Raw genomic sequence first — 12,531 nt, 5'->3', positions numbered from 1 at the left:
TTGCTGGGTAGAGTCCATTATCAAAAAAATAGTTCCATATAAAAAAGGTTTTTAGGTTCATTTAAATATTTAATAACGTAAATCTAATGTATAATTAATATTATACACGAAATTTTATTTCATATTTTTACATAATAAGGGTGTATATTATTGTAATTAGAAAATTCAAGTTTTAGGTTAACGTCTGGCGGATTAACTCAAAATCCTTTATTCGCGGCCATCAACTAGTTTGGAACACGTTTCTTGTGGTCGGAAACTCAACGCTTCTTTTAAAATATAAATAAGCAACTAATTTATTTTTTAAGTTATAAAAATGTCGTTTAGAGATCGAAGGAAGTAAGTAGACCAAAATTTTCTTAAATAAATTAGGTTTTTAATATCTAAAAAACTATTTAAAAACCGGCCGGGTCTAAACCAAGGCCTACCGCCCAATGTTATATAAATCGCTAGCCGCGCGGTCTCGGTTCCCATAGCTTAATACGCACTAAGGTTAGGCTTAACGTTGGTGCTTCGCAGCACATTTTTCGTCCATTGTTCTTTTCCGACCGCGATAAATTTTTGTTTTTGTAAGCTTTCGAATCGTTTAAGGATTATTAAGTTTATTTTAAATGGCCAAAGATTCTAGAAGTAGTAGAAAGTAGGATTCTACTAGATAGTTTGGTTTTTTTATTTTAAATAGTTAATGTTAAATTAAACCTTTGTTATTTTTTTTTCAGTGATAGTAGAGATTTTGGCGGTAACCGCTTTAGAGATAATATGAATAGAGGTGGCGGAGGAAGTTTTGGAAGCGGAGGTCGTGGAGGTGGAAGTATGGGCAGTATGAAGGGAAAACAGCCAGGAGAGAAGTTGAGGAAGCCCAGATGGGACATGAATCGTCTACCTCCCTTTCAAAAGGACTTCTACAGGGAACATCCTGATATTACCAGAAGACCAGCGCAAGAAGTAGAAGCTTATCGCGTCAGCAAAGAAATCACCATCAGTGGCAATGTGCCCAAACCCATCATGACATTCCACGAGGCTAACTTCCCCGATTATGTTATGAATGCTATTCAAAGTCAAGGTTATCAATTCCCCACAGCCATTCAATCTCAAGGATGGCCCATTGCTCTTAGTGGTAAAGATATGGTTGGAATTGCCCAAACAGGATCTGGAAAAACATTAGCCGTGAGTATTGACGCTTGCCTTGTTTTTGACTATGAATGTTGCACCAGTTATTACGGTTACTTTATAGGCTACTTGGTGGACAAAGTGAGCTGCACTTTTCCAACAAGTAGCCTGGCCTACTCATGTATATGGTATGAATTCTCCTAGTTCAGAAACTATTTATGTTCAGATCAGGGGAAATAAGTTGTTGACTATAAATTCACGGAAAATCTTTAATTTGTAGTAAAACCCCGGGAAAACCCACGGAAATCTATAATTTGTAGTGAAACCCCGAGGAAACCCACGGAAATCTATAATTTGTAGTGAAACCCCGAGGAAACCCACGGAAATCTATAATTTGTAGTGAAACCCCGAGGAAACCCACGGAAATCTATAATTTGTAGTAAAAACCAGGGAAAACCCACGGAAATCTATAATTTGTAGTAAAAACCAGGGAAAACCCACGGAAATCTATAATTTGTAGTAAAAACCAGGGAAAACCCACGGAAATCTATAATTTGTAGTAAAAACCAGGGAAAACCCACGGAAATCTATAATTTATAGTAAAACCCCCGAAAAACCCACGGAAATCTATAATTTATAATAAAACCCCCGAAAAACCCACGGAAATCTATAATTTATAGTAAAACCCCCGAAAAACTCACGGAAATCTATAATTTATAGTAAAACCCCCGAAAAACCCACGGAAATCTATAATTTGTAGTAAAACCCCCGAAAAACCCACGGAAATCTATAATTTGTAGTAAAACCCCGGGAAAACCCACGGACATTATAATTTATAGTAAAACCCCCGAAAAACCCACGGAAATCTATAATTTATAGTAAAACCCCCGAAAAACCCACGGAAATCTATAATTTATAGTAAAACCCCCGAAAAACCCACGGAAATCCTTCATTTATAGGAAAACCCCCGAAAAACCCACGGAAATCTATAATTTATAGTAAAACCCCCGAAAAACCCACGGAAATCTATAATTTGTAGTAAAACCCCCGAAAAACCCACGGAAATCTATAATTTATAGTAAAACCCCCGAAAAACCCACGGACATTATAATTTATAGTAAAACCCCCGAAAAACCCACGGAAATCTATAATTTATAGTAAAACCCCCGAAAAACCCACGGAAATCTATAATTTATAGTAAAACCCCCGAAAAACCCACGGAAATCTATAATTTATAGTAAAACCCCCGAAAAACCCACGGAAATCTATAATTTATAGTAAAACCCCCGAAAAACCCACGGAAATCTATAATTTATAGTAAAACCCCCGAAAAACCCACGGAAATCTATAATTTATAGTAAAACCCCCGAAAAACCCACGGAAATCTATAATTTATAGTAAAACCCCCGAAAAACCCACGGAAATCTATAATTTATAGTAAAACCCCCGAAAAACCCACGGAAATCCTTCATTTATAGGAAGACCCCCGAAAAACCCACGGAAATCTATAATTTATAGTAAAACCCCCGAAAAACCCACGGAAATCTATAATTTATAGTAAAACCCACGGAAATCCTTAATTTATAGGAAAACCCACGGAAATCCTTAATTTATAGGAAAACCCCCGAAATACCCACGGAAATCTATAATTTATAGTAAAACCCACGGAAATCCTTAATTTATAGGAAAACCCCCGAAATACCCACGGAAATCCTTAATTTGTAGTAAAACCCACGGAAATCCTTAATTTGTAGTAAAACCCACGGAAATCCTTAATTTGTAGTAAAACCCACGGAAATCCTTAATTTGTAGTAAAACCCACGGAAATACTTAATTTATAGTAAAACCACGGAAAAACCCACGGAAATACTTAATTTATAGTAAAACCACGGAAAAACCCACTAAAATCCTTAATTTATAGTAAAACCACGGAAAAACCCACTAAAATCGTTAATTTATAGTAAAACCCTGGAAAAACCCACTAAAATACTTAATTTATAGTAAAACCACGGAAAAACCCCAAGAAAATACTTAATTTATAGTAAAACCACGGAAAAACCCCAAGAAAATACTTAATTTATAGTAAAACCACGGGAAAAACCCACGAAAATCCTTAATTTATAGTAAAACCACGGAAAAACCCCAAGAAAATCCTTAATTTATAGTAAAACCACGGAAAAACCCCAAGAAAATCCTTAATTTATAGTAAAACCACGGAAAAACCCCAAGAAAATCCATAATTTTTAGTAAAAACACGGAAAAACCCCAAGAAAATCCATAATTTTTAGTAAAAACACGGAAAAACCCCAAGAAAATCCATAATTTTTAGTAAAAACACGGAAAAACCCTAAGAAAATCCATAATTTTTAGTAAAAACACGGAAAAACCCCAAGAAAATCCATAATTTTTAGTAAAACCACGGAAAAACCCTAAAGAAAATCCATAATTTTTAGTAAAACCACGGAAAAACCCTAAAGAAATCCGTAGTTTATAGTAAAACCACGGAAAAACCCTAAAGAAATCCGTAGTTTATAGTAAAACCACGGAAAAACCCACGAAAATCCTTAATTTATAGTAAAACCCCAAGAAAATCCGAAGTTTTTAGTTAAACCCCGGAAGAATCATGCCATTTACACAAGAAGGATTCCTGGCTACTTGGAGGACAAAGTTGTCTGCACTATTGTCCTCAAAGTAGCCTCTACTACTTGTGTAAATGGTATGAATCCTGCTAGCGCGTAAATTATGTTAAACATGGGCTAGGACAAGTTTTGTACTTTTGTTACGCAATTTGCTTATTAGTGTGTAAACAATGAATCATCTGTTATATTGCCCCATTATTTATTTTCTGTACATATTACTTTCATATAGTACGTTTTACCCGCCATTGTGCACATTAACAATCAACCACCATTAGATCGTGGAGAGGGACCAATTGTAAGTTACTGAATTAATATCAATCAAAGATTCAATCAGATCTTTGATTAATATTAATTAATAATTATCCCCTTTTCCCCCTTTTCCGGTAGGCCCTCATTTTGGCACCCACTCGAGAATTAGCTCAACAGATACAACAAGTAGCTAATGACTTTGGAAAATTATCTCGTATTCGAAACACTTGCGTTTTTGGAGGGGCCCCCAAGGGACCGCAAATTCGTGATTTAGAAAAAGGAGTCGAAATCTGCATCGCTACACCTGGTAGATTGATTGATTTCTTGGAAGCTGGCAAGACCAACTTGAAACGTTGTACCTACTTGGTCCTTGATGAAGCTGACAGAATGTTGGATATGGGATTTGAGCCCCAGATCAAGAAAATTGTGGAACAGATTAGGGTAAGAGTGATTTTGTCGCCTTGAACGACGTCTTATTAAAGGGAGGGTGAAGTAGAAAATCAAGTGATTTTTTATCGATTCTTCTACTAATTATAAGACCAGTCTGCATAGTGAAACATTCCGGAAATACCAATTCCGAATGATTTTAAAATTATTTCAAATTAGGTTCAGATTTTAAGGATAATTTTAAAGAAGGTCCTCCGAGCAATCGCGTAACGCCCTGCCTTTTTGTTAACAAAATTATCGTGGCACGTTCCATGTCTCGCGCCACGATTGTCACGTTGCGCGCCTAATTTTATCAAATCTCGTCACAAATTTCATTCAACGCGGAACGTGCCACGAGAATTTTGTTAACAAAAAGGCAGGGCGTTACGCGATTGGTCGGAGGACCTTGTTTAAAATTATCCTTAAAATCTGAACCTAATTTGAATTTTAAAATCATTCGGAGTCAGTATTTCCTGAATGTTTCACTATGCAGACTGGTCTTATAATTAGTAGAAGAATCGATAAAAAATCACTTGATTTTCTACTTCACCCTCCTTTTAATGTTTGTGTTTACAGCCAGACTTTCGTTAAACCTTAATGACGTACGGTCTTTTTAACGTTCAATATGTTTTTGTTCTTGTTTATATTTACAGCCCGACAGACAAACTCTCATGTGGAGCGCCACTTGGCCCAAAGAAGTGAAACAATTGGCTGAGGAGTTTTTGAGCGAATATAACCAAGTCAATATTGGTTGCTTGCAATTGTCAGCCAATCACAACATCTTGCAAATCGTCGATGTTTGTCAAGATTCTGAAAAGGAAACTAAGCTTTTCAAGCTTTTGGAAGAAATTATGCGCGAAAAGGAAAACAAAACCATCATTTTTGCAGAAACCAAGAAGAGAGTTGATGATTTAACGCGTAGAATGAGAAGAGACGGATGGCCTGCCATGTGCATTCATGGTGATAAGTCCCAACCCGAAAGAGATTGGGTCCTTAATGGTAAGTTAATCAGTCTTTTTTTTTTTTATTTAAATTTAGGCTTACTTTATTTATAAAGTAACAAAGAAAAAAAGTAATAAATAATAAATAACGCGTTACTTTCTTTCTTTCTTTGTTGTAGAATTTAGATCAAGTCGTTCTCCAATTTTGATCGCTACAGATGTTGCTGCTCGTGGTTTGGGTAAGATTAGACTGTCTAAGAGAAGCTTAACTTATATTTTAATTTAATGAAATTATCGTTGCTAGAATTTTGCTTAGCTTAGTAATGCTTTTTTTCCTCAAAAGAGTTATCGGGTGAAAAGTTCATAGTTCAGCTTTGATTATGTCTCTTTTCATTTTTGTCAAATTTCCGCTCATCAATGTGTGATTTGGGGGATGATTTTTGTAATCCTGCTAATTGATTCTCTAACCATTAGTTTTGTATTTTTTTCTCTTTTTACAGAGGCACTGTTCAAATTTTACAACGAACTTTATACTCTTTACTTAGCGGTGCCTCTGATCTATCTAAAAACAATTATTTGGGAGGTCTTTTAGCGCTGTAATGGCCCTAACCCTTTATAGATAGAGAAATTAATCCTCTTTCTAAGTTGGGGGGGGGGAATATTAATCTTAAGAAATAACACCAGTACGCGGACGGACGGGGAATGCGATTTTTTAATCTTATACTTCAGTCCATTGTTGTCATTGTATAAGAGAAATTTATTCGTGAGAATGAAATAAGTTGAGCTGATGCTCTCTTATTTACCTGTGGTTGTTAGGATACGCAGCCTTGTATCAACGTTTTGATAAATGGAAACTAGGTTTTTTGATTTTATTTCGAAGCTTAACCCTTTATCGGTCTATTTAATTTTTAATCTTGGTTCTTAACGATCAAATTTGTTACAAATCTAATCTACGTCCTTTTCTTTCTAATATAATTTCTATCTTGCGCGTCTTAATTAATTAAGGTTTCCGTTTTAATTTAGATTAATAATTAATCTCTAGATTATTTATAATTTAACTTTAATTCATTGACGAGATAAAGGGTTAATTAAATCGCGAGAGAATAAAATGTGTAAGGCCCCTATACCATTTTTAAACATGAAGAAAAAACGTCGTGGCCGCGATACTCTTAGTTTCCCTTGGGCTGCCCAATTCGTATAGTCCGTATATTTTTTGGAGAGAGAGGTCTCACGTTTTGGAGTGCACACAAAAAAAGACTGTGAAGTAACGAAGTGCAGGGTTTTGGATTCAATTGAGGCTGGGGTGGTATCTTTTGTTAAGTATACCACTTTTATTGGCCTTGAAAGTTCCCAAGTGACCCTGCTTCTGATCCGAGTCTAAATCCGCTGCGAGACTTAAGCTTCCGTGGAGAGAAATAAAAATGTTGTGGGGAAAGGATAAAAGATTTCCTTATTTTGCTTGATGGAAAGGAGTGGTGTGTGGTAGTGGCTTGGAAAGAAAAAAAAAAAAAAAAAATAACACTGGTGCGTCGTGGTCTCCAAGACGACCGACGTTCATGCAAAAAAAAAGTTTGCCATCATTTTGGAACAATATGGATGGCGAACTTGAACTTAATGGATTTCGCAACGCACCATAAATGTTAAACAAAGAAGAGACTGCTACACGCTAAACCCTCCTCTCGACTTAGTCACCGTTAAAACTTTTATACCTAAAAATCCACGGGAGCTCCGAGAGGTTTTCTCTCAAATTCTGATGACACGGATGTTTTGGGTGAAAATATATAATCAACCACAGGTAACAGTAAATAAAAACCTTTCAGAAACGGTTTTTATGTTCACCTCTCACTCTCTTTTACCTTGATTCCTACCCCAAACAACAAACGAGAGAAATGGCAATTTGTACGAGTCGAAGCCCCAAATGCATCATGTTTTTTTTATACCCCTTCGAGTTTTCTTGCCATTCTCCATCTAGTTTTTCTAATCATTGATGAGCTCAGTAATTAATAACTACGGCGGTTGAAAATTAATATATTTGGCATAAGTTTTACAATTTGTTCTTAAGTTCAAATAATTTAAGACCAACCTCGCTTTGACTCAGTTTATAGTCTATTGAAAGAAAGAAAAAAAAAAATTTTGAACAGTTTAGGCTAATTGTGTCAGTTTTCGAAGAATTATAACTAATTACGTTTATTTCCATCGCTTTTCCCCCCCCTTGAATCGTTTTTCAATTATTTTGAAAACGATTTATTGTCCTTTACCCCACCCAATTGCTGCCAATTTTTGGGATGTCAAATAGACGTGGATGATATCAAATTCGTCATCAACTTTGACTATCCAACTTGCTCGGAAGATTACGTTCATCGTATTGGTCGTACCGCTCGTAGCAACAAGACGGGTACCGCTTACACGTTTTTCACGACTGGTAACATGAAACAAGCCAATGATCTGGTTCAAGTTTTGACCGAAGCTCGTCAAGCCGTTAATCCCAAACTACAAGAACTGATGGAGATGTCGCGAAACGGAGGCGGAAGAAGTCAGTATTACAATAACAAACGAAACGGTTATTACAGGCAACAACGCTTTTGACCAAACTCCGCCCGTTAGATTTTTTTCATCATTAAAAACAAAACCAGATTTTTTTAAGTATTTTTTTTACGTAACAAATTAAAAAAGTAGGTATTGGTAACATTTTTAAAGAATAGATTTATTTATCGAACCTGAGAAAGTGATGCGAATCTTATGTACGGAATTTGTTCCATAAATTCTTTAAAAAATGTTTCTTGCCTACTGAACAAAAATAAAAATATCTTTGACTCGCAAGAGAAAAAGTTGAACACAAAACCTAGCGTGTTATCAATTACCAACCAACCAGTACACTTTATTATTTAAGCTTAATCTTTTAAGGAAGTTCCGCTTGAACCCTTGATTTTCTCTCTTGCGTGATCATTGAACGGCGGTAATCCCTAAAAATATTGACAACTAGGTTTTCCGCACCTTTCGTTATTATTTCAAATGTCTGTCATAGTGTCAGTGCCAGAGAGAAAAGCATGGATGATTTAGGCAAAACTAATTTAGGCCAACGTAAACTTTTTGTCGATAAGAAGAGTGTCGGGGGGGGGGGTTTAGTTTGGCGGAGATTGCCTAAATCTGCCATTTAAAGAGATCCTGGACCTTTATGTAACACAGTCCTTTCACCGTAACAGTGCGCAACCGTTGGCGTACCAATGATTCTTCCGGCGGTTCGTCATCGGCAGGAGGATCTGGTCGGGGAACAGGTCGTGGTAATGATCGACGTGATAGCAGCTACGGCAGCCGAGACAACGCGAGAAACAATGGTGGAAATAGTAGTTCTTCTTCGGGTGGTGGTGGTTATAGTCGGGGAAGTAGTAGTAGTTACGGAAGTAAAGGGGGATCGCGAGGAGGGGGTAGCGGGTACGGCGGGAATCAAAGTAGTAGTGGCGGACATCAATCTCAAAGTCATCACGGAGGAAGTCACGTTAATGGCCACACCAATGGAGGTGGTAGCTACGCGCAGGGACGTGGAGGTGGCGGTAGTGGTTCGGGGGGATCTAATCAAATGATGGCACCACCTCAATCTCATCACGGTGGTATGATGTATGGCGGTGGTAGTAGTTCTCAGAACAACTATAGCAATCCGCCAATGCAACAAAGCAGTGGTGGTGGTGGTGGTGGTGGCTATTATCAACAATAAATTTCCCTCGATATAACAACGTGAATGTTAGAATTTCTTAAAACTTTTTAAAAATTGACTAAAAGAATTGATAAGGGAGTATTATTATCGGCGCGGATATCCTAGGGAGAACCCGTTTATTTGAAAACATTTGAAATTAGTTCTTTTCTTTGTATCTTGAACGTTTCGGCAAGGTTTCTTTAATTTTAGAATAAGAAAAAGAAAAATCTTATCAAGCCCCTTGTTGTTAAAACGAAACAAAACAAAAACCCCTGGTGATATTAACTCGTGAACCAAAAAACAAAACAAAAACTTGTTATTTATATTAATAACTTTCTCGTTAAACATTCGTGTACATTTCATTTTCGTTTTCAGTTTATTTTGCGTTTTTTTTTTTACGTGTGAAAATGTATTCGCACAATTACTATTTCTGCCATTCGATTTCATCGCAATAGGAAAACTTGGGAACAAAACACCTATTGTCATTAAATGTAGTTACATTATTATTATTATTATTATTATTATTATTATTATTATTATTATTCATTTATTTTTAATCAAAAAAACTAATTTAGGAGGTTAGATGTTGTGATAAGTAACACTGTACTTTCTTTTCGTTATATTAAAACGTTTTTGTAACATCAAATCGAGGTTTTGTGGAGTTATTTAAATTAAATTAAATCGATCATTTAAGTAAATATTATTCAAAATTTTACACTGAAAGTTTTCGCTTTCGTGATTGGTTTATAACGCATCACGTGATGTATGAGTCAGGGCTGTAACTTTAAAAATGGCGTCCGTCGGCAGTAAAATGTGTGATTTTCGCTGCGTAGTTTTCTATTCCTAATTAATTAGTGTGTTAGTGATTTATTTTATTATTATTATTAGTAATTAATCGCGTTAACTATTTTCACGAAAAATGGGGTTCATCTTTTCTAAACCTAAAGATAAAGGCGGAAAGAAAGAGATAGTAATCACTGAACAAGATAAAGCAGTGTTGGTAAGCTAAGCGAAAGTTTATTATATTAATTTTTATTTAATTGTAATTATTTTAAATGGTATATATTTTAAATGTAGCTGTTAAAGCAAGAGCGAGATAAATTAAAACAATACCAGAAAAAGGTAGCTGGAGCCTTAGACCGTGATCGGTTAGTTGCTAAGCAACTGTTGCAAGATGGCAAGAAAGAGTAGGGTGTTCAGTCATTTATAATTAGTAAAATTAGCAGTTAATTACAGTTTTACTTGTAATTTAAGTCGAGCCTTGCTCTTACTACGTAAAAAGCGGTTCATGGACCAAATCTTAGAAAAAACAGATGGGCAGTTGTTAAATTTAGAAAGAATGGTAGGTTCTCTTCTCATAATTAGCGTTGAATCTCGAATTAGATTAGGAAATTTTGACATTGGATAGGTTTCGGATATTGAATTTGCCCAAGTAGAAGTGGAGGTGACAAAAGGGCTTCAAATTGGAAATGAAGCTCTTAAAAAAATGCACCAGGTAATTAAATTAAGAGTGCCTAGTTCATAAACTTGCCTATAAAATTGGCCTACAAATATGGGGGGTGGGTCCTCTTTTTAGTTGATCTCACTTGAAGATATTGAAAGAATTATGGATGAAACTCAAGAAGGAATTGAAAAACAAAGAGAAATAGATGAAATGATTAGTGGCAGTTTAACGCAAGAAGATGAAGATGCAGTTTTACAAGAACTAGATGAAATTCTTGCCGAATCTGAGCCTGCAGCAATTGATAAAACACAACCTGCCATTGAAGAACCGGAAATTGAGTTACCAGATGTGCCTGCTCATGAACCAAAAGGTATTTTATCTAAAATGTGTACAAAATTAGTACTAATAAAGATGTTTTAAATTAGTACCAGCAAAAAGAGTCAAAAAGGAAATGGTAGCTGCAAGTTAATTTAAGTTTAATAGAAGATAATTTAATTGCTAATAAATTAACTGTGGTTGAAGATTTTGTTTCTAATAGTTTCTGTAATAATAATTAAAAACCTGATATAAATATGTTGCTAATTTTTACAAAAAAAAAAAGAAAATAATAAAAACAATGGCGTTTTTTAAAATAAAATTGTTTGTTTATTATTTATTATTTACATCTAATAATATGAAATATTCCCGAGCTTAATGCATACATTCATATTTGTATTTAAAAGTACCACGTGGGAGCTATAAAGTGATAGTAGAACGCGTTGATTAAGATCGACTATCCCTTTAAAAATCCATCGGAGGGGGGGGGGGTGGGGTTATTTGCTCAGTAGCGCCCTCAAAAGGTTTCCTACAACATTGCTCGTTCGCGATTGTTGAGTGGGCGGTGGTAAAATTGGCATGGTGTCCAAGTATCTAGATGGTTCTGACAATGAAGAGAGATAGTGGTCCGAGGTTTGGGGTTGAACTGATGGCGTTGTTCTCCCAAACAAGTAACTCAAGATGGAACCTCCTTCATTGTTGTTTCTCGTCTGAATTTCTTCTCGTTGGGCACGAAGTCCTACTGGGTCATCATAGGGTTTTTCGCGTTGTCCACTCAAGATATCACCATCAGGATGACTCTCTGGGCGACGGCCTCGGTTGAAATTATTTAGTCTATCATCGTCCACGTGGTCATAGTTGGAGGGCCGTCTCTCGACGTACACCACGCGTTCCCGAACTGGAGGCAAGGCTTGAGTGGGGCGAACATCTTCCGAGGGGTAATCAGCATCAGTGACGATTCGAGCTTGACGTCGGTTGTAACTCATAAGGTCCTCGTCGGGCGATTTGGCCGAACCAGAAGGAGCTGGTAGGTTTCCCGAATAATGGAGTCTTCGTCCTTCCATGGAACGTGGGCTGGGACTAGCAACAGTTGGAGATCCACCAAAATAGGCTAAAAGCGTGACGTAGGTAGTCACCAAAACTAATGTTCCGAGTAGACCCATTTCGTTTTCTTTAAAGATAAATTAAACATTGTTTTTATCCAAGTTAAAACAGTTTAAGGATTGAAAATTACGCTATGTTTTAAACCATATATTTTCAAAGTTAAAAAATACTTACGTTTACAAGCGGATTGTCCAAGCGATAATGAAGATCCAAGAGACGACGACGACGTCCTGCCAAGTTGAAGGAGTTTTTAGGAATGAATAACTAACGTATCCCCAAAGGCTTTTATAGGTAAAAGCTAACGTGGCCAGGGGGTCATGTGTGTATAAAACCTTGTTTGTTTTGTAGATTGATAAGCAAGGTCAAAAAACGAACTTTGTATCAACTTGCGCGAAGTTTGGCCTTGGAAATACCAAGGAATGACCTTTTGTGCGTCAATGTTTATCTTTAGCAAATTTTAATCTTTTGTATTTATTTGCGCAATTTTGAAATGTCCAATATTTAAGATAAAGGTTTCTTATCAGCATCTTAATATTAGGAAACACCATACACGCTCGAAATACATCTCAAAAAAAGGCGGGAATTATGGACCAATCAAATTCCGACTTTACAGAC

The 12,531-nt window shown here is 36.2% G+C and overlaps 3 protein-coding genes across 3 annotated transcripts; 2 read left to right on the top strand and 1 right to left on the bottom strand.

The window, feature by feature from the left end:
* Positions 1 to 175: 175 nt before the first annotated feature.
* On the top strand, positions 176 to 9,699 carry LOC149661904 (putative ATP-dependent RNA helicase DDX5). Its single transcript, XM_089843455.1, has 8 exons — positions 176 to 336; positions 717 to 1,164; positions 3,976 to 4,041; positions 4,134 to 4,436; positions 5,075 to 5,420; positions 5,542 to 5,601; positions 7,659 to 7,895; positions 8,566 to 9,699. Exons 1-8 carry the CDS (start codon positions 314 to 316, stop codon positions 9,072 to 9,074), a joined length of 1,992 nt encoding a protein of 663 aa, XP_089699581.1. The 5' UTR covers positions 176 to 313; the 3' UTR covers positions 9,075 to 9,699.
* A 132-nt stretch (positions 9,700 to 9,831) lies between these two features.
* Positions 9,832 to 11,134, top strand: Vps20 (vacuolar protein sorting 20). The gene is made up of 6 exons (XM_089843457.1): positions 9,832 to 10,053; positions 10,131 to 10,240; positions 10,308 to 10,395; positions 10,462 to 10,548; positions 10,630 to 10,867; positions 10,923 to 11,134. The coding sequence occupies exons 1-6, from the start codon at positions 9,973 to 9,975 to the stop codon at positions 10,964 to 10,966; spliced, it is 648 nt and encodes a 215-aa protein (XP_089699583.1). The 5' UTR covers positions 9,832 to 9,972; the 3' UTR covers positions 10,967 to 11,134.
* A 7-nt stretch (positions 11,135 to 11,141) lies between these two features.
* On the bottom strand, positions 11,142 to 12,453 carry LOC149661902 (uncharacterized). The gene is made up of 2 exons (XM_089843456.1): positions 12,091 to 12,453; positions 11,142 to 11,983 (listed from the first exon to the last, which is right to left on the bottom strand). The coding sequence occupies exon 2, from the start codon at positions 11,973 to 11,975 to the stop codon at positions 11,310 to 11,312; it is 666 nt and encodes a 221-aa protein (XP_089699582.1). The 5' UTR covers positions 11,976 to 11,983; positions 12,091 to 12,453; the 3' UTR covers positions 11,142 to 11,309.
* Between the last annotated feature and the right edge of the window lie 78 nt (positions 12,454 to 12,531).

The sequence above is a fragment of the Phalangium opilio genome, unplaced genomic scaffold (genome assembly GCF_054372755.1).
Source record: "Phalangium opilio isolate 3A_F unplaced genomic scaffold, DU_Popi_V2 ptg000070l_1, whole genome shotgun sequence".
NCBI lineage: Eukaryota > Metazoa > Arthropoda > Arachnida > Opiliones > Phalangiidae > Phalangium > Phalangium opilio.
The sequence above is the reverse complement of the archived record's forward strand: the minus strand, read 5'-3'. Positions and strand labels throughout refer to the sequence as shown.